This window comes from Lytechinus variegatus, chromosome 17, assembly GCF_018143015.1.
Source record: "Lytechinus variegatus isolate NC3 chromosome 17, Lvar_3.0, whole genome shotgun sequence".
Classification (NCBI taxonomy): domain Eukaryota; kingdom Metazoa; phylum Echinodermata; class Echinoidea; order Temnopleuroida; family Toxopneustidae; genus Lytechinus; species Lytechinus variegatus.
The window spans coordinates 8,999,146-9,021,511 of NC_054756.1; the positions used below are offsets into that span (position 1 = coordinate 8,999,146).

The 22,366-nt window shown below is 36.7% G+C and overlaps 1 protein-coding gene across 1 annotated transcript in view; it reads right to left on the minus strand.

Moving 5' to 3' along the window:
• The window catches only part of LOC121430627 (probable ATP-dependent RNA helicase DDX60), a 111,898-nt gene that overhangs the window by 88,044 nt on the left and 1,488 nt on the right, over positions 1–22,366 (minus strand). Inside the window, exons 2-9 of the mRNA XM_041627942.1 lie at positions 14,472–14,622; positions 6,682–6,794; positions 5,759–5,823; positions 4,266–4,419; positions 3,573–3,980; positions 2,608–2,697; positions 1,885–2,025; positions 653–802 (exon numbers count right to left, since the gene is read on the minus strand). Coding sequence (XP_041483876.1) covers positions 653–802; positions 1,885–2,025; positions 2,608–2,697; positions 3,573–3,980; positions 4,266–4,419; positions 5,759–5,823; positions 6,682–6,794; positions 14,472–14,619 — 1,269 coding nt within the window. The 5' untranslated portion in view covers positions 14,620–14,622. The remainder of the gene's footprint in view (positions 1–652; positions 803–1,884; positions 2,026–2,607; positions 2,698–3,572; positions 3,981–4,265; positions 4,420–5,758; positions 5,824–6,681; positions 6,795–14,471; positions 14,623–22,366) is intronic.

The window sequence follows — 22,366 nt, forward strand, 5'->3', positions numbered from 1 at the left end:
TATACATGGAAGGTCTAAAAATTTCCCCTGAATAAATAATCAAGAAAGAAACAATCGAACGCTGAATTTGTCATCAAATTCTGATGGAAAATTTGGTTTGAATGTTGAAAAATCTTTCTTCTTTTCACAAAACATTGATATGTGATATGAATACAAGGGGTTTTGCAAATTAGGGAACCAATGACATCACGCAATCACTAATTTTTTTGTCACTATACAGTTAATGAGCCCGATTCATTTCTTCAACGTTTGTTTAAATCTAACGTTGCACATCTTTAAATCTACAGAATATCAAGTACATGTACATCAAATTGGCACAACACAATACAACATAAATAAACACATATGAGTAATAGACTATAGACAGTTCACCCTCTTGACTGTTAGGGTCAAATAAAGTTAACTCAATTACTGTATTCAAAAAAGACTATTTGACCAAATCCAGTGCATGTTCACGTAAAAAGATGAAGCTCGTTATCTCTGTTTTAGTCATACATATTATGATATACATATGAATATATGCTGTATTTTATTGCATACATAGGTGGTCTGCTTTATTAATACTATATCTTTTTATATCAAATTAAAATCAATTTCTTTCCGTTTTAAGAAGCTATGTTTTGGCTACCCATCAATAATAATTTGGACAAACCTTCTGAAGGAAATCTTTCAGGAGTCCTGTAGCGCTCGGTGAAATCAGATCGTCATCTGGTGCATTTTGAGCTCTGGCCTCAAGAGGGAGGTATTGCAATAAGACCACATGTAAAAGAAAAGCTTGAGCAACACCTTCCAAAAAGGTTTTCTACATGTGAACAACAAAAGTTGTAACAAGAGAGACAAAAAAAACCCCTTACATTTCAATTTTCATGAACACATTGGGTGATTTCAAGTTCGGTGTTTGGTGATGAAATCGTAAAAAGGCAGCTGGGTTCAGAGGAACGATACCGATCATGAGCTTGAGATTGCCAACACCAACACCAAACTTGAAATCATGATTTTCTCAATCCCGGGGGTTGGTGTTGGTGAGTGGGGAAATTGCACATACATGTAGATCGTCAACAACGGCCACATTGCTGGGTTCAGCAGACGACATGCAACATGAACAGCCGGAAATACGTCACAGTTTCCTTGGTCTATGGTGTTGTGGCTGGTGTAAACACCAACACCAACGGTTTCAACATCGTACCTGAAATCACCCATTGAACTACTTATAACTATACATGCATAAGACCTGAAACGGTATCATCTCTCAACTAATTTTTATTCCATTTTAAGGTGTTAATGTGCTTACGCTTGGATAACCATGATGTATCCTTTAATTACTGCAATCAAAAGTTTGATTTGTGCTTAAGTAAGGCATGGGTGCAATGGGCATGTATGATAAATTAATCCAGAGTTCCATGGGTGCAAAATTCTACACAAGTTGAAGTGAACTTCATTGCAAAATACATTTCCAATTACACTATTTTTTTATACAATACTACAGTATAAAACTCAGTGAATACATAGATCAATAGCAACACTACATGTCGTTTGATAGCAAAAGAATAAGAGCAATCACATCGCTGAAATTGTGGAAATATTCTTCACATGATAACTGAACAAAATGCAAAATCAAATTTTGATCAAGACCAACCCAACATTTCAAGCCAGGGGTACGATTGACTACTCCCTGATTCAGGCCACCTCTGCATTTTCAGAAATTATAATTCTCATTGAATTCTAAATAAAGTTTTCCTATTGACATTTTCACAAACAGACTTTTGAATAAAATCAGTAAAAATCATCTATTTTACAAATATAACGGCTATAATCTTGGTGCATCCATCACAGTAGAATTTTGACCAAATGAATAAAAAAAATTCAAACAAAATATAATCTCACGTCAGTGCCTTCATGTTCTTTGTCTGATGTTCCCTTGATGATCTCAGCACAAGCCATGACCACGATGATGTCACGACTAGTAGACATCAAGTTTTGATCTCCTTTGTTCTTCTCAACACTAGAAAGCAGCTGCTGGCATAGCTGTAAAAAGGAGAAATTTCACAAATATTTAAGTGTGACTAGAAAATCGAACTTTGATTCCAAGTTTCATGAAATACATTTTATAATCTATTTTCTTATATGTCAGATCGATTGCATGCCATTTCCTCCAGTAACAATAGGAAAAAAATCTGCAGCCACGTTAAAGCCCAACCTCCACAACTAAATAAAACCCTAATCCTAATCTTTACATTATTATGAACCAAAAACTTTTTACAATCCTAATTCTAACCTTATGCCCTATTTACCAGAGCAAATGTCACTGGAGCATATGTCGTGTCATCGTCAGACCATGTTTGGAGGGCGAGCACTACAGCCTACTCTGTCATAAATGGTAAACCATTGTGTTGTGATACACATTCTCAATAACTATCCCAAATGGTCTTGATCGAGAGTTGTGCGAGAATTGAAAGAAAAATAAATAAAATGTGGCACATTGTTTGGGGTGGCTAGGGTCTCTTCTGCAAAACTCTGTGGCCTCACACACGACCGCCAGCTCCCTGATGACCTCCTCCCCAGCTTAGTTCAGTTTAAATAATGTTGTTAACTTGCAATGCAACTCACCATGGACAATGCTGTGTCAATGTAGCCCTCGGCATTTTTCCTCTTCAAACGCTGGGTTGCTAGTCTATAGGCAATGGCAATATCATCGTTCTAAAAAAAATGTAAAGGTAAAGATGGGAGTGGTGCATTGCAAAACAAAATAAAGGGAATCCAAAGCCATACAGGTATTCATTATGTAAGACTATGGCTGTGTCAATGTAGCCCTCGGCATTTTTCCTCTTCAAACGCTGGGTTGCTAGTCTATAGGCGATGGCAATATCATCGTTCTAAAAAAAATGTAAAGGTAAAGATGGGAGTGGTGTATTGCAAAACAAAATAAAGGGAATCCAAAACCATACAGGTATTCATTATTTCAGACTATGGCTTCTGGAAAAAGCAGCAAATTGAAGCTCGCTGCTTTTTGAAAATGCAATATAGGTACATACAATTTTCGACAAACCACACAAAGAAATATACTCTTATCTACATGTACTTATTCCAAAGATATTCAGATCTTTATCCTAAATAGTTATCCACTGAGCAAAAAAAAAAACTTGTTATAAATATTGATGGAGAATTACTGTGTAAAAATTGACATTTTTCTTGGAATTCCTACAGCATGTTTTCTAAACAAAATTAAGCAGCAGGAAAACATAGAATGGGGCAGACGATTTTGCCCTTATGATCGACAATATTGACCCTTAAGAATTTGTGATATGGAATGCTATTAATGGGGTAACAATCTTTTCTAAAGTAGCCTCAATATCTGCCACAAACAATATTTCAAAAAAATAAGTAGGCAATATTTTACAGACGGAATGAGATATTCTTTTTTTTTTCCAATAAAACAGCTCATCTAGCAAAAGGGTAGCACTCAAAATGAAAGGAAATGCTCCAAAAATTCAGCAATTGCCTCAATCTGGCAAAAAAAAGCCCCATGAAAAATGAAATATTCTTCCTAACCCGAACTGAAATTTTCTTCTTACCTTGCAGATAACTGGGCTCTTGAATTGAGGGCCCACTTTCCTTGCCTCAATATAGAATGTATCAATGCTCCTCAGTGACCGGCTCAAATTAGAGGACAAGGCACAATCCACGTCTTTCCTGACTGCTGACAGCATTAGAGAACGTATCAAGAGCTGGCGCATCCTATGGGTTGCGACCGACTCACCGTCACTAAGCATGACAAACGCTGGATGATGACGGCTGATGTATTCACTCCACTCTGTGCTGTATGGGTTGGGTATTTGGGTTATCACAGTGCATCTTGTATTATGTTTTAGGTGTTGTATGATGCTACGTCGAGTAAGTAGTTCAAGTGGATGACTGTGCCACAGAGTCTCGGCTTCTGAGAAGAAAATGACGTGGAATTGACCCTCACGCTCCTGGAAATCCTGTAGAATCAGAGATGAGTTCAACAATATGACAACTGGCTTTGTGGAAGGACTAAAATGAAAGCAGGGCTTTATTTCAGAGTAAAAAATATTGCTACATAAAAAATACATGCATGATTCCATGGAAGGGAAAGTGGGGATATGACATCATCAGCCCATCTGATATTCATGATGTGCATATATAGCTGTTTTCACAAATCATTATTAGAATTCAAGTGGAAGTTTACCCAATTTGTTTAGATATAGTCATTTTCAGCCTCGAGTACCCCTTTTATGTAAACAAACCTGCAGGAAGAATTCCACAAGATAGACCAAGTGAAGCAGTTGTCCACCATGTGAGAAGTCTAGTCCAGGTTGAGCAAAGATGTCGGCTAGAATAGAATCACCGTCTATTACAAACAAATCCGACTCGGTAAAGTCATGCATAAGGTTCAGATTTCTGTATAGAAAATACATTGAGAACAACAATACAACAGTCATACAGAGTCAAAATAATGTTTCGAAGGGGCAATGTAGGGGTGGGGAATAGGGGGCAAGTCCTTGCTCATGGGGGGAGGACTTGACATTTTTTTTGAAAAATTACAAATTTTTACTGATTGGGAGGAGGTGGGAGGGGGGCAAAGATGGGCAAATGTTCTATAATCCATTTACAAAACTGCTTTAGAAATTCCTGGGACGTACCTCCTCCCAAATTACAAAGATGCTACGATATTTAAATGACAGGAAAGATAATTATCACGCCTTTGCCTCAGAGTTTCATGGAAGCTGGTAAAATGAAGTCCTAACACGAACAAATCTCCTTTCAGAATTGCTGAATCTCGAGCGTGCATATAACAAGGAATGACCTATTTTGTCCTTTTCTTTTTAACTGACGAGTTAAAAAATGACCCTTGTTCAATTAACATTTTTCCATATATATTTTTTCTTTTTTTATCCCTTATTCCTATCTTCATTTTGTGTTACTTGTTGTTTTGCATCTAAATTAAGTGATAAGTGTAAGTCAAGCTTTCAGCACATACATGTGTACATGTATGTAGGTAGCAGCACCTTAACATGTTCCTTTAAAGCACTTTGACTTTGACCTATATACAGTTGCAGTCAGAAGTTTACATACACCCACGAAATTAAAAGAAAAGTTTACACTTGCCAAACATAATTAAACTTACTGCATCTTATAAAGTATTTGTGCTATCATGACAAATTTGATATCAAACAAATGAGTATGGCATGCCCCTTCATCATCAGGAGCTGAAAAATAGCAGTATTTAGGTGTAATCTTTCCCCCCAAATCTTCATACTACACACATATTTAAAATAAAAACTTGTCATAAATATTTCATATTTGTGCTACATGTAGTATTGTAGTTACTCCTCAACACATTTCAGATAACATTTTTTTACTCAGTGGTGAAATATGATAGAATATGTAATATAAATCGTAGATTTTAAATTTACATATTTCTATGAAACAATGTTTGAAAATATAATAATAGAATACATTTGGCACAAATATTACTTTATTTTCTTCAAAGAAAATTCCACCTGAAATATAATCCCAACGGCATCTTAATCATGAGAAAGAGCTTAATACGTTCTTTCATTTGATACCAAAGTCGTCATGGTAGTATTCATATTCTTAAGATACAATAAATATTACAATGTTTGGCAAGCGAACGAATTTCACTGAATTCCATGGGTGAACAGTATGTAAACTTTTGGCCTCAACTGTACATTCACTTATTCTGTGTAACTCTAATCTACTACATCTAGGTACTCACTTTCTGGGTGCATAGATGTATAGTCCTTTGCATAACTTGCAGACAGAGTGGAGTAATTTCAGATCCTGGACATAAGAAATAAAAACCCAAAAGATATTGCATTATACAGTAATAATATAATCATACTTGCTTGTATAACGCGGAAAACTTTTTTTCAGAAGTGAAGCGCTCAGGCTTTAAAAGAGCCATGACGAAAACCTCCGTTTGAGAACACTATACCCCAGTTTTTCCATGGACCTACTCCATGGTTTTTCTCAATCAATTACTGCCCCAAGTAAGTATCAAAACACCCGTTTCTTGACTGCGGTCACCGGCAAAGCATGCAGCCATTTTTTCGAAGTCGATTTTTTTTCGTTCGAAATTGAAAATGGACTAACATTGAATTTCTGAATACATTATGAAAACGTGATTAAATATCGAATACAATAATTTCATTCTGAAGGTCCTACTACAGGCAGAGAAGTCTTACGTAAGAGCACAGCTGTTGTTTATCATTTCGTCCATGGCCCAACGCTCATAATCTGGCCTGTGGAGACAGCAGGGATTACCTGGTCACGCAGGGTTGATCATGCAGGCGGGTGTTTCATAAAGCTGTTCGTAAGTTAAGAGCGACTGGTGATCCTGTCTTGCGGTAAATGGTACACACCATTGGCGATGATCACCAGTCGTTTTTAAAGTCGCTCTTAAATTACGAACAGCTTTATGAAACACCCGCCTGATCAACCCTGCGTGACCAGGTAATCTTTTTATAAGAAATTTAAGAATGTTAATACAAAGCCAAGGCTATACAAAGTTTTAACACATTCAATAGAATATGTTTTATTTCTGTATTAAGCTTCAAAGTGGTTTCCCAATTAAACTTAGCAAATGTTTTTTTCTTTTTCCTTCCTTTTTAATGCGCAAGAATTATAGAATTATCTTACCCTTTTCTTCTTTTTATCACCTTCCTTTTCAGCATCTCCTTGATCTGGGGAATCATCATCCTCCTCATCATTGTCACTCTCCTCATCATCACTCGACTCAAGGTCGCTCAAATCTACAGGGATTATATACAATATCAACAAGCATTTCTGCCAATTACTATACTTGAAAGGGGCAAGGGGAGTACACTGTAGTTCAGTATACATGTAAAGTATAGTAGTATATCCCTTTAAATTTTAATACTGAAAATTTGCCATTTGATTGGTCAAGAGCCTTTCACATGACTAATCATAATTTCACCAGAAAAATGAAATTCATTCGAGATGAAAATAGTTTGTGAGGTCAGAATAGAATATATATATTTTTACTATTTTGCGTCCGACTGAAAACAATGTAATAACTTGGACACAGCGCACCGGATATTTCTTTTGCAAGTAGAGTGGAAGTATTAATCCTTGCCTTGGTTGGTTCGGCAATTAATTAGGTTACTTTTTTTCCATCGGGGCAAAGCAATCGCCGAACAACCTTGGATAAAATAAATTCAGAATATACTTTCTCAACCTGGTATATCGGTATAAAATATCCCTTTTTTGGAGCACAAAAATAATAATCATCATCATCATTCTTACAGCATCATGCACCTACCTAGCTATAATCTATTCAGGGTTGCAATATTGTTGTCAACTGGCTCTAGCTCGAGCAGCCTCTTCAAGAGTTCAGTGAATTCAAGGCATAATCCTGCAGGATATACCCATTTATCTCACCGGGGTCGAGCTTGGCACGTTAACGTTGCATGCTGCAGCTGAAGGTGTCGCGATCCAGCACCCATGCGATAACTACGCCTTATAATGACCTTTTTTCCCGGAGGGGCCACTTACATTGACGAGTGGATACCATGCGCGACCAAAAAACACGTAAAAAGGATGTCTTTTTCACGATAGGGCACGTTACGTACGTAACATGATAAGGGTGTCAAAAACACAAAAATAATGAAAAAAGGGTATCTATTTCGCTAGGAAAATTACGTGTTTAGGGTCGAATTTGCGGGGATGATAAAACAAAAAATTCAAACGTTTTATAAAGGATGTCCTAGCTTTTTGCCCCAACACTTCGTGTTTAGAGTCCGATTTGCGCGAGGTGTAGAAGGAGGGTCGTACTAAACCAAATAAGGTAAAGCCGACGACCGAAGGACCCGTAACAATAAAACATTCCTGTACTTGTTTAGGGGTTCATTTCAAGGAATATTTGCCAAGAGTATCGTTTTGTTTCCAATACTTGTTTAGGGTAGGGTTTCACACGCCAATACTTGTTAAGGGTTGCATTTTCAGAACATGGAAATTACGTGTTTAGGGTGCTTTTCGAGACCCCATGGTCGCGCATGGTTAGTCTGCAGGCACAGACCCTCATTGGAACTTTGATCAACAAGTGTGCCTCCACGCAAAGACTAGCACATACAAAACTGAGCCTTCAGTACACAAGGCATGAGTAGGCTTTACATTCAGACCCTTAACTCGAGCGAAGGGTTTGCCCAGCAGACTAGCGCATGGTATCCACTCGTGAATGGAAGTGGCCCCCCCGGGCCTTTTTTCAATTGCCATCTTCTGCCTCATGACTTGGACCATTAAATCCGGGGGTGGGGCCGCGGGCGCGACAAAAAACGGGGGCTTATAGTAGACTTGTTAAGAGGTTGAACGCTGCATTTTTTAGTACAATGTAATGTCCCACTTGGCACAAATGTTCCTTGAGTCAAAAGAAAAAGATTCATCCAAAGAGACACGCTGTATCTATGCAAATAAGCAAGTAATTTGCATAAATTTGCATATTATGTCGATATGGTATAAACAAGTAATTCAGAATATATATTTCACCAGAACTGCCCTAAAATTGGAAATAAAGACTTAGGGTAAGACAGGGAAGAAAATTGTCATAAAATATAATTGGGATATCCTTGTTTATTACCTAATTTACATAAATTATGCAAATTATAATTTAAAACAGAGTATTTTTTCAAGAATCCTGAACTGTTTCATAAATAAAAGCAATTAATACAAAATGTCAACATTCTACATGAAAGAGAATATATTAGCGAAAGCATCGATATGTTTCATGACAGTATTAGTGTCTTAATTTGCTTAGAAAGAGGGCAAATATGTCAAAATGTATGACGTGATATTGCGCTAAAACGAGACCAAAACAACCTCTATGTCACAGTCACACTCACGAATCGGACAATAAAGCGATCAATGGTATCTCAACACAATAAAAAAAAACAATAGCTTCCATCGGCTTCTCGTATCGCTTTTGTTGGTGTGTCTGCCACACCGTAATCTGTGATACATACGGGCAAAATGCATTTCGGTATCGGTAAAACACTATTAATTTTGTTTTATTTGTTTATAATTTGTTTCTCTTGGAAAATTTACAGGAGACATTGCTTTGCAGGTTACTGCTTTAATGAAGCTCTGGTACATGAATCATGACGAATGTACCCCACCTCAATCCATATATTAACTTTGTTAAAATATATATCTTTCCGCTACTTTACAAAACCAGTTTGACTTGTATTATCAACTTGGAAAACACAGATATATGGGACATCAGACAACATGATTCCTGAAAAAAAGTTTTTTTATTTTTGTTTAAGCCCACGGGAGCCCTCCGAATTTACCCCATCCCCTCTCCGTATTTCGACAATAAAAAAAAATATATCATGTTTTAAAGCCATCGGCAAGGCAAATTGCGGTTTTTTGTACAATAAAGCAACTTTTATATGTATATTTTTATATTTACATTCATCATTATTGATATTATTATAATTAACATTAATATTATTATTATTATGATTACTATTATTACTATTATCAGTGGCGTACCGTGGGTCACGGCATTGGGGGGGGCACCAGCAAAATTTTTGAGTCACTTAGTGAGCGCGCGAAGCGCGCTCAGTTGCTAAGTATAAAGACAGTGCCATTAAATGGATATGAATGTCACTGATCAAATAATGCGAGCGCGAAGCGCGAGCTGAAAATTTTTGATATTCAGACCTAAAAAGGGACATTATAAGCAAATTGTTCTAAACATGATACGTAACTGTCTCGCTAAACAAACAATGCGAGCGCGAGCTGAAATTTGTGTATATATTAAACCCAAAGAGGGACATTTAAAGGACTATATGTTAGGAATCTATTAAGAGCATACATATTTCACCAAGGTCATCTAATGCGAGTGCCAACCGCTTGCTGTTTTTATCATAATTACATCTAAACACATGAAACACTTGCAGTAATAGTAATCATGATTAACATACGCATCTCACTAATCAAATATTGCGAGCGCAAAGCGCGAGCTGAAAATTTTTGAAATTCAGATCTGAAGAGGGGCATTCTAAGGCTTGTTTGTAGGAATTCACTAAGACCATACGTTTTTCACTAACCAAATGATGAAAAATTTTGATATTCAGATTAGAAAAAGGGACGCCAATCCACTAATGCGAACGAAAGCACGGACAGGAAATGTTTTATATTAAGACCTTAAATTTGGGCAATCACTTTAAGTAGTGATGAAAAAGAATCATATGTCACTACATAAAACAATAATAACTCGAAGTGCGAGGAAATGTATTTGGTGTATATTGACTTGAAAACCGGTGGTTTTAGTACAACCGGACTATATATCTCGTTAAACAGACACTGCGAGTCCCAGGAAAATGAAGACATAGGCCCTGAGCAAATTATGTTTCATAAAGTTATGAAAAAAAAACGTTTCTTGTGTAATATAACATAACATAATTATAATTATTACTATAATGAACAATAATTTCTTCTTTCCCACTACCTTCCCCCTCTTTTTCTCCTCCCCGTTTTTTTTTTTTGGCCAGCCAATGGGGGGGGGGGGCACGTGCCCCCCATGCCCCCCGTAGTTACACCACTGACTATTATTGTTCAGCCGTTTGTAATAGTGCTCTAGCACAGTAAAGGCTATAACCCAACAGGAGCATGCCTAGGATACCCTTTACCTTTTTGGTTTTATGTATTAAAAAATAGTTTATTGTCTTTAGAACTCTTAAAAGATTACTTTTGTTTGTATTGATACCTTGGAATAGATTGAGGAGAAAATACTCTTCAACTGACATGTAGAGGAGCTGTGGTAAATTGAAGAACAGCCACACGGCCCTTTATTGATTCCACTCTATCATGTCTATGTTGAATTTAAATATTTTGAGAGCCCAATCGGAAGAAAGATACATTTCTACTACACATATTCAAGCCTCTTTGCGTTCTCCTCTTGGAAAAAAAAACAAACATAGAAGGCATTGTTTTATATCTTATAAAATAAGTTCGTGTACGTGACGGTGGCCTGTCGAAGTTGCCAAAACCGTTTATTTTGTTTTGACAATATATATTTAGAATATCGTCTAAATGAAGCCCTCATCTGGAAAAGGGCATTTATTAAAGGCAGCATCTACATTATATAGAGGGGGCCTTGGCACTGGGAAGAGGGGGCTGAAGCTTGTTTAAATTCTTGGGACCAAAATTTTACATTGAACCTTTTTTATTTTCAAATTTACATCAATTAATTTTACAGGCAAATAAACAAAAAGGATTGCACTACAAAATGAAGTTTTTTAGGTAACGTTTCTTTTTTTGGTCACATCTGCCGGAATTCCAGGGGGTGCTATCTATCGAGAATAATACACGCAGCACCCCCCCCCCTCTTCCGGAAAATCTTGCGGGTGCTTCAGCCCCCGCTTCCAAGTACCAGGGCCTCCTCTATATAATGTAGATGCTGCTTTTAATAAGTGCCCTTTTCCAGATGAGGGCTTCATTTAGACGATATTGTCAAAACAAAATAAAGGGTTGGGCAACTTCGACAGGCCACCGTCATGTACACGAACTTATTTTATGCGATATAAAACAATGCCTTCTATGTTTTTTTAAGAGGAGAAAGTAAAGAGGCTCTTACTCTGTGTAGTAGAAATGTATCTTTCATCCGAATGGGCTCTGAAAATATTTAAATTCAAAATAGAGTGGAAGCAATAACGGGGTTCGAGTATTATACAGCTTACGTGTGGCTTCTTTTTTCAATGTACTACAGCTCTTCTGCATGTCAATTGTAGAGTATTTTCTTCTCAATGTATTCCAAGATATCAATGCAAACAAAAGTAATCTTTTAAGAGTTCTAAAGACAATTAACTATTTTTGAATACATAAAACCAAAAGGGAAAAGGGTATCCTAGCCATGCTCCTGTTGGGTTATAGCCTTAACTGTGCTAGAGCATTATTACAAACTGCAGAACAATAATAATAATAACAATAACATTAATAATAATATTAATACAGATAAATATGAAATATAGATATAAAAGTTGCTTTATTATACCAAAAACGTTATTTGCTTTGCCGGTGGCTTTTAAACACGATATTTCTTTTATTTGAAAAATGTGAAATACAGAGAGGGGATGGAGTAAATTCGGAGGGCTCCCGTGGACGTAGGCTTAAATAAACAAAAAAAAATCTTCAGGAAACATGTTAACTGATGTCTCATAAATCTGTCTTTTCCAAGTCGATAATACAAGTCAAACTGGTTTTGTAAAGTAGCGGGAATGCCGCGGGGGAATGCAGTTTTGCCACTTCGGGGTCTCCAAAAGACATATATTTTAACAAAGTTAAAATATGGATTGAGGTGGGGTACATTCGTCATGATTCATGTGCCAGAGCTTCATTTAAGCAGTAACCAGCAAAGCAATGTCTCCTGTAAATTTTCCAAGAGAAACAAATTAGAAACAAATAAAACAAACTTAATAGTGTTGTTTTACCGATACCGAAATGCATTTTGCCCGTATATAGCACAGATTACGGTGTGGCAGACACACCAACAAAAGCGATATGAGAAGCCGATGGAAGCTATTGTGCTGAGATTGTGCTATCTCGAATGACATACCATTGATCGCTTTAAACCGATTCGTCAGTGTGACTGTGATATTGACAGTCTCGTTTTAGCGCAATATCACGTCATACATTTTGACATATTTGCCCTCTTTCTAAGCAAATTAAGACACAAATACTGTCATGAAGCATATCGACGTTTTCGCTAATATATTCTCTTTCATGTAGAATGTTGACATTTTGCATTAATTGCTGTTATTTATAAAACAGTTCAGGATTCTTGAAAAAATACTCTGTTTTAAATTATAATTTGCATAATTTATGTAAATTAGGAATATAATAAACAAGGATATCCCAATTATTTTATGACAATTTTCTTCCCTGTCTTACCCTAAATCTTTATTTCCAATTTTAGGGCAGTTCTGGTGAAATATATATTCTGAATTACTTGTTTTTACAAATCGACATAATATGCAAATTTATGCGAATTACTTGCTTATTTGCATAGATACAGCGTGTCTCTTTGGATGAATCTTTTTTCTCAAGGAACATTTGTGCCAAGTGGGACATTTGTACTAAAAAATGCAGCGTTCACCCCTTTTTTTGCAGTTAACAAGTCTACTATTATTGTAAAAAGGAGGGTCCTCGAAACGGGCTTCAGAACTACAAATGTTTGTGAAAACGGGGGTTCTTGGAACCAGTGTTTCCACAGCTCCAAAATAAATTTCCCGAAATATTGGATTCAAAATTTCCTGAAATTCATAAATATATATTTCCTGGAATTTTCGAGTTTGATTTTTAACGAAAATCGGGCAATAATACAACGAGTGTAAATATGTTCCAGGTGGCAAAAATCAGGGAATTGAACTTTTTTTTGTCCCCGGACAACATTACGAAATGCGATCGAGCGCGGAGCGCGATATCGACCGAAAAATTTTGAGCTACGTACGTATGCGTATGGAATCCGGAAGTTAAAATCATATAACATGAATAAAATAATGGGCTATAGCTGCTATATTTAATTGTTGTTTCATTGTAATTTTCGGATTTCCTGGAATTTTTTCATTTCCCGAAAATTACCTGGAAAAAGTCTGGATTTCCCGGAATTCGGGTAATATCCTTCAAAGTGGAAACACTGCTTAGTGGAACGGGTCGCCTGTGTGTGAGTGCGCATGCATCCCTATATAGAACGTGCATGCAGCTAGCACGGCGGCAAGGGCGTCGAGTGCGCCGTAGTGCAGAAGCGATGGTCGGACAGCGCTCTGCGGCCGCTTTTCACCAAAAATGCCGCTTATTGTAGCAGATCAATGCAGACGGAACGGCGTAACGGAAAATACGCGAAGCTTTTGAGCGGATTTCTTTCTTCTTTTGTCTCGATAAGAAGAAAATGCTATGTTTTGGAACGGCTTCTTTGTTCTTTTTCTCAATAATTAAGGAAAAAATGCTATGCCTTGGAAAGGAAATCTGAGTGTGAAAATGCATGGGGGTCCCCCCCGCGGCACATACCCATTATGCATGATATACTGAGTGCCCCGGCCCCCCCCCGTGGCAAAAATATTTTGATAATCATGTATCCTCAAAATTTTAAAATTGGCAGCTCGATCTTCCTCATATCCAATCACGTACCCTTCCACTTAAACTGAATGACTATAATTTCCCCTACAGGGTTTCATACAGAAAGACTACAAGTACCTTTTATCACCAAATACATCCAGAATGGTTACACACCGTAATAATTTCCAGTGGGATTACCTAACGTACATGTAAGCCTGCTGGTGATAATTCTTGTTCTACTCTTGGTGATTCTATCCAAATGGTATTTAATTCCCAATAAAAATTAACGCACAATAATCTCCCTAAAATATTAAAGCAATGAATGAATGCAGAGCTCTGCAACCATTTCATACCTATTTCTTCATCCGACCCATCCGATGAGTCCTGTGCCATTGGAGCATCTTCGTCTTCCTCCTCATCATAGTCACCAAACTCATCATCAGTATCACCATCATCCTCGGCAACACCAGTCAGATCTTGGGTCAGTCCGCCCTCAGCCATTCCCTACAAAAAACAAGATAAATAACTCAAGAGGGGTAAGCAATACAAAGCTTCGAATATGCAACTTGTCATATAGCCTGTGCTGACATAGCAGGAATCTGGAGCTCTGCAGGTGCTATGCATATACACTCGGCAAAAAAAGTTCTTGGACACTTATATAAGTTAAAATATTCCATATAGATATTCGATTAAAGGCAAATTATTGTATGTCAAACCGACCAGACAATATTCCTCTTCAAGTATGACGTGACGTTTTCATGTGATCAGTCATGCATGGGTGGTTAAATGCTTTAAACAACAGCAATGTCGGTAAAACTGAGAAAATTGTAAGAAATGGATCAGTCAGTGCATGGCTGGTTACAATTAAGCCAATAATTTAGTCGTGATGAAATGAGAGTCATATTAAGTTTAATTGTTTATAATGAGGAAAAGGGAATTTTAGCTTGCTTAAAATACCGATACTTCTAGAGAAGTCAATTTTTATCAATTAATGTGACATTTCCAATACAAATCATGATCGATATAGAGCCCAAGAAATTTGGTAGATTCAACCTGTAATAAATTTACATTATCCATGATTTCTTGACCAAGTGATCTTTTAAAGAGAATTAGTAAATATCATAAAATTGGACTACATTAAGTGACAACTTGTTAGCTCTAATCCAAGACTGAACTTATTGAAGTTCTGTAATTAAGTTGTGTATGTGGGTCACGCAGTGAGACAGAAAAATATTAGAATCATCAGCAAACAAAATAAATGACAAAATTTTGGAAGAATTTTTAAAATCATTAATGTAAAGAACAAAAAGTAAGGGACCAAGGAGTGATCCTTAGGGTACTCCGCAAGATATCGTTCTCAAACTAGAATTTATACCTGTATATAAGAAATAATTTGTTTACGAGAACTGAGGTATCTCTTGAACCAATCCAAGGCCTTCCCACGAATACCGTAATGTGATAATTTGCATAAAAATATATCATTGTTGGTCGTGTCGAAGGCCTTGGAAAGGTCCAGGAATATACCAACAGTATGGAATGACTTATCGACGGCACATGTCACCTTATCAATAAAAGAAAGTAAAAACATTAACAGTTGAATGTCTTTTCCTGAAACCAAACCGAGAATCACATATTATTTGACAGTCGGCCTTAAAATGTGAGTTCACTTACCTCTCAAAGTTACAAGAAAAGATAATTACCAAAAAAGAAATTGGACGATAGTCGCAAACCTCTCGTTTATCATCTTTTTTAAAAACGCATTACAGGAACAACGCCAATTACTAATGATAGATTAACAATATATGTCAAAGGTGAGATTATTTCATTAATTACCTCTTTCAAAAGGAAATTTGTTATTCCATCATTACCAGGACTCTTATTACATTTTAAATATCTTTAACTTCGTATTCGAGTAGAGGGGTAAGGCAAATAGATTTCGGATTAGGATTCTTTAAAAAAAGATGTAAATTCTCTATCAGGTTCAGGGATATTCATTGAGAGTTTAGTACCAATTTGAACAAAGTAACCGTACAACTCAGCTATTTCAGTAGGATCTTCACTAGCGTACCTACGGGGGGGGGCAGACTGCCCCCTGCCTCCCTTTTTGCTTGTCAATTTTTTTCTGGTACGAAATCCTATTTTTGGTTGAAGACCTTTCTTTTTTGCTTGTCAAATTTTTGGGCAGACGAATTTGCGCCCCCCCCCCTGTGAAAACCCTAGGTACGCCACTAAGGATCTTCGATAATTTTCTCGTTGTGTGAGATTTCCTTTCTTGGTTCGGACTTTTTGTTTGATCGTAGGACCTTGATCAGAAAAAAATACCTTTATACCATGGTCACATTTGTTCTACGGCGGCCGTACGGCGAGTCGAAAACAGCCGTTTTATCAATTTTGATTCAAACCACCTATATGTAGTTGGACAAAAAATGTTGAAACGGCTGTTTTCGACTCGCCGTACGGCCGCCGTAGAACAAATGTGACCATGGCATAAGTTGGCAAGACGTAGTAAAGTTGTCAGCACATTACGATATCGGATATATTTCCTTTTAGGTTTATCATTACCGGGTGGGTGTTTCATAAAGCTGTTCGTAAGATAATAGCGACTTTAAGAACGACTGGTGATCCCTTCTTTTGGTAGATGGTATACATCATTGGCGATGGTTTAGCGCGTAAGAAAGGTTCACCAGTCGTTCTTAAAGTCGCTCTTAACTTACGAACAGCTTTATGAAACAGCCCCGGGTTGTTTAATATTTGTAAAACAAATTGTTTTTACGGTTGATAGACTTAAGGAGAGATTTAGAGATCCATGCAGGGGAGTCTACTTTTTTAAATGTGGAGCGGGAAAACTTCTTAAGGGGCATTGTAGCGTCATAAATAGACATAAAAAGATCAAAGAATTTGTCAAAACAAATATCCGAGTCTTGAATGTTATAGATGACATTCCAGTCGATCTCATTTAATCTCTCCCTAAATATATTTAAATTTTCTTCTGAAATGTCTCGAACACTAATTGATGCAGATTTATTGTTATCTCTGCCGACACACACCTCAACAAAAGTAGAAATGATCTGACAAATTAGACACCAAAATGCCAGATGACGTGAGATAAACTATTTAAGAAAATATTATCTATCAAAGTTGACGACGATTCTGTAATTCTAGTTGGTTTGGTAATTGAGGGTATAAAGAAATTAGCTAACATGACATGAAAAAATTCCTGGCAAGAAGAAACAGTGTTACAATGTCATAAATCCAGATTGAAGTCTCCCATAAAAAGACATTCTTGTTGTTAATATAAGAACAGGAGACGACAGTAAGTTTTGGACACTATCCAAAATATCTTGAGTGTTACCTTTGGGGGGCATATATACACAACAAAAAAAGTAAGTCCCCCCTAAATCAAATTGCTGTAACTTTTGAGCGGAATTATTTCAAGATATGATATTTCGTAGGTGGTTTTCTACACTCATTAGGCAACTCCTGGGAAAATATGAGATTGATCGGTTGATTCATGCGTGAGTAATCAAAGATTGAATTAAAAATGACCATTTTTGAAAGTCACAAGAGTCGTGTTTCAGATTGTGCAAATACAATGTTGAACAAAAGTTGTTTTTAGGTGAATTTTATGGTGTTATACTGGTTTACTATCCATCATTATTCCACTCCACACACAATTTTGATATCGTATGTTCATGGTTGAGTGAGCACATTGTATTGCAGGGCCCGCGGAAGCGGGGGGGGGGGGGGGTTCAGCCCCCACTTTTTTCTAAAAAAGCATGTACAAAAATTAAAAAATGACTGTGATTGTTTGCATGGCCAGCTCCCACCCTCCCACTTTTGGCTCACCTCCCCCCCCCCCCACTTTGAAAACCGTTCCGCGGCCCCTGTATTGTGACGTACCATCATAGGGGGTTATGGTAGTATCCTTTACAACTTGCTAGATCATGTTAAAATTTGAAAATGTTGGTGGCTCCCCCGATTATAGGCCCCTCCCCCATTTTAAAATTCTCGGTCCACCACTAATTTGCCCATGAATTAAACAGATCATGAGAAATTGTTACGAAAAGAATACATTTATGCCGTATAAAGAGTATTCATTCCTAAGTTTTCGAGTGTGCTCGCTCAACCATGAAAATGTTTTTTAAGTTCGGAAAGTGTGTGGTGATAGAAATAATGGATGATACAACAAAAACATTTGAAACCGAATCTGCCCTCAATATTCACTTTATTACCCTTTAAAACGAGTCTGTGACATTGAAAATACCAATTTTCCCACTTTGATGCGTGCTCACTCATCCATGAATAAACATATCGATTTCATTTTTGCACAGAATTCTGCCCATAGGTTGATAAACATTACTGCCAAATGGCATTGCTAAAGACAGCCTTGAAAAAAAGTTCCACCATATTGAATGAGGGGTTACTTATTCTTAAACATATACACCCATAATGTACACAAGTCTATGACAGAAGAAGTCAAAATTTTCACAAATATGAAATGAGGGTTTTTTTCATGGACGGTTTTTGCTACTTCTGCCACCAGTTATTTCATGAAACTTCGCACATTGCTTCATAGTAACACTATCCTAAAGGTGCGCACATCAAAATAACCATTCAACACTGCATAGAGTGGGGCCAAGGCTTTGAACTTTCTTTTCATTTGCATAATTTTCGAATATTCTGTGCTCACTGATGCATTAAACATCGGGATTTCATAAAAATTAAATCAAATGAACTATACAACGAAGTTTTTAACAGATATCAATAGTTACGAATTGTATTTTTTCCAATAACGTAAAAAAGAGAGCATTACATTCCACATGTTCATTCAAGCGTAAATATTTAATTAAACGCCTTTGAATCATTGAAGCATGTTAAATGGTCGTGAACATAACGAAAAAGTTGAGAAAAGATCATTTTCAGTTACCAAAATGAAACAATACTTGTCTATGATATTCGAAAATCGTATTTTTTTGTTTTAAATAAATGTTCATTGAACCGTGAAACGATGAATATTGTTGAAGATACTCTTCCCCAAAATAACTGTCATCATATTCTTTCATTCTTACTGATATAAATGTGTAAAAATCCAATTATTGCAAATTTGGACTTGTGTTTATTCAACCGTGAAATTTAGCCAAAGAAGTTGTATCGTTCTTTAGAAAGTACCTTTTACAAGCCTTCTGACTATTTTTCATGATAAGAATGTGGAATTGGTTCGAGGAAAATGGAATCAAAGTCATGATATTTGGCTTGTGACTTTTGAAAAGTGACATTTTTGCCTTCTGACGGTGCTCACTGAAGCATGACGCAAAATAAGTCCACAGCATTTACTCAGAGGGTAGCTTATAAAATTACCTACACGCTCATGTAAAAATATACTAAAAACTCGCATTGGTTCGGAAATTATTGATGTTTGTTTAGGGGGGGACTTACTTTTTTTGTTGTGTATATATTTTACGAACAACCATTTGCTTCTTGTCAGGCATTTCAATTTGAATAAAAATACATTCAATAACAGACATTTTATCTAGCTCTTTTAGTTCTCTGATATTTAAATATATAGATACGTAAAACCGACCCCTCCCCTTTTTATGTTCTCTGTTATTAGAATAAAAGGTAAACCCATAAATAGAAACAAGAGTGTTGAAAATCATTTAACCAGGTCTCAGATAAACCAACAACATAGTAACCATAATTGAGTTAATGAATCAGAAAATGAAAGTGATCTACATTCTTATTTAGCATGCTGAGAATTCTCACATTATGGTGCATGAGAAAGAGTTTGTCATTTGATTTCAATGAGTTAATGATAACGTTGTCAACTGAGAAGTATCTGGACAATAATTTGTGCATGGGTACATCGTTGGAATCTAAGTGAAAAATTATAAGGTCAGGTGTTTGGAGGTTTAAATACCGTGGGAGATCGTCACGGTCATTTACATTAACATATTCATTACCCATATATATAATGACAACAAATGCAGAAAAGAATGTGTGGAGGTGAGTGTCACGTGGGGGGGGCTTGGGGGCACGTGCCCCCCCCCAGGTGCCCCCCCAAAAAAATTAGCAGAGCAAAAGAAAAAAGGGAGACAGAAGAAAGAAAAAGGAAAAGAAGAAAGACAGAAGAAAAAAGAAGAGGAAAATAAGAGGAAGACGAGTGAATGAAATAATGTGAGGGGAAGACTTGCAGTTAAAAAAAAAATCTTTTCATGTTACTATATAATTTTTTTGCTGGCGCTTCGTGCCATAATTGCCTGTTCGATGGGATTCATATCTTGCTCAATAGGCTGATGTGGAGCAAGTTTTGAAGTCAATATGCAAAACATATTTTTAGCTCGGACATCGAGCTTTCATTATTTTTTTTCAGTTACAAATTTAAGTGCTCTGTAAAATATCCGTTTTATGGTCTACATATCAGCATTTTAAGCTCACGCTGCGTGGTCACATTGTTTGATTTGCCAAGTTCATATTGTCTACGTGTATTCCATAATGTTCCATTAAACAAATGTATTCAGAATGCCCAGATTTTAGGTCTAAATATAAAACATGCGCATGTATACTAAAATTATCCAGTTTTACATCAGAATATCAATAATTGTCTGCTCACGCTTCACGATCGCATTATTGATGATACCCAGTTGACTATATCCTATTTATGACTTACAAAATATGAATAGAGTGTCCTACTTTTAGGTCTAAAATCAAAATTTTCTTCCTCTCGCTCTTCGCGCTCGCATCAATTGTTTAGTTAAATACCTATCTTAGTAATTAATACAAAAAGTGCTTAAAATGACCTTTTTTTTTTAGGTCGGAATGTCAAAAAAAATTTGCTCGCGCTTCGCGCTCGCATTATTGACATATATACCGTCATCGTGGGTAACTGTAAGCAGTCCTTAACAGGTCCCTTTTCGATAATGCTAGAACAGTTGATAAAAATTTCTGTTCGCGCTTGGGGGTACATACGAATCTTGTTCAGGATCACACATAACATTGCCCAGAAAATTAAATTTTAGGAAAAAATACATTAAAGTAAAAAAAAAAAAAAAAAATCGCTCGCGCTTCGCGCTCGCACTATTTATAAGGCTTATGAGATTATTTTATGTTAATGTTGTTTTATAAGAATAAAACTAACAAGTGACTGATATAGGTGGAGATAATTTCGGGCCCCGTCCCCTATTAGCGAAAGTCGGATCCGCCCTTGTGGACACATACACACACCGGAAAAATGGCCGGTGCCCCCCCCCCTGAAAAAGCAAGGACCCCCCCCCAGTGCCCCCGGGAAAAAAATCCTAGCTGCGCCACTGGATTGAAATCGACTATCAAAAGACGAACTCTTTCAGACTGTCGAGCAACAATCAAGAAGAAAAGACTATGTAAGGCAGTAAAAATACAACGAAATGCGATAAAAAGTGATTAACATAAACGCTGTGAAATAGAATTGATTTCAAACCAGGAAGTACTAGCAATAAGAATGGCAATTTCTATAGGACACAAAATATATGTAGAGAGAAAATACATTGTATAAGAAGAACTGACTGAACAATAATACCAAGTAAAAAAAAACGTGCAAAAACGGCAATTATGTTTGATGAAACATCCAAAGAAAAGTATATACAGATAAAGTCAATATTAACAATTCATGCACAGAAAATGTTGTCCTGAGCATTGTATTGCAAATAAATCAGCAGATTTGCAGCCAAATTATTGTATAAATACGGTCAAAAAAGAGAATAGAAAACACAGAAATCTAAAGAACAAAGTCATAGCTAGTTGAGAAAGGAGATTTTTTCCAATCTAGTTATACGTCTTTGACATAGTATTCAGAATTACGATACGTATGGACATCATTAATGTGTCCTGGTCACAGATCTAGAAGAGATACATCAGGCGCGGATCCAGGAGGGGGCTGAGCCGGCCCCGGCTCCCCCTATTTTTTGACAACCTGCAGAAAAAAAGAGTACTCTTTATCTTGATAGAAACTACGAAAAGCAGGAAGAAAAGTAAGAAAGAGCTATTATACCCATGATGTGTAATTTACAGCCTTGTAACGGCCGGCCCGACCCCGAAAGGAAGCAAGAAAATGATGAGGGAAAGAATTGGAAAATAGACTTTATATATAAAAAATTTCGCTCGCGCATCGCGCTCGCATTGCCTGTGTAATGAATCCCATTCAAGAGGATTAAATGGCACTTCATATATCCAGTTCTGAAATCAATTTGCACACAATATTTTAGCTCACACATCA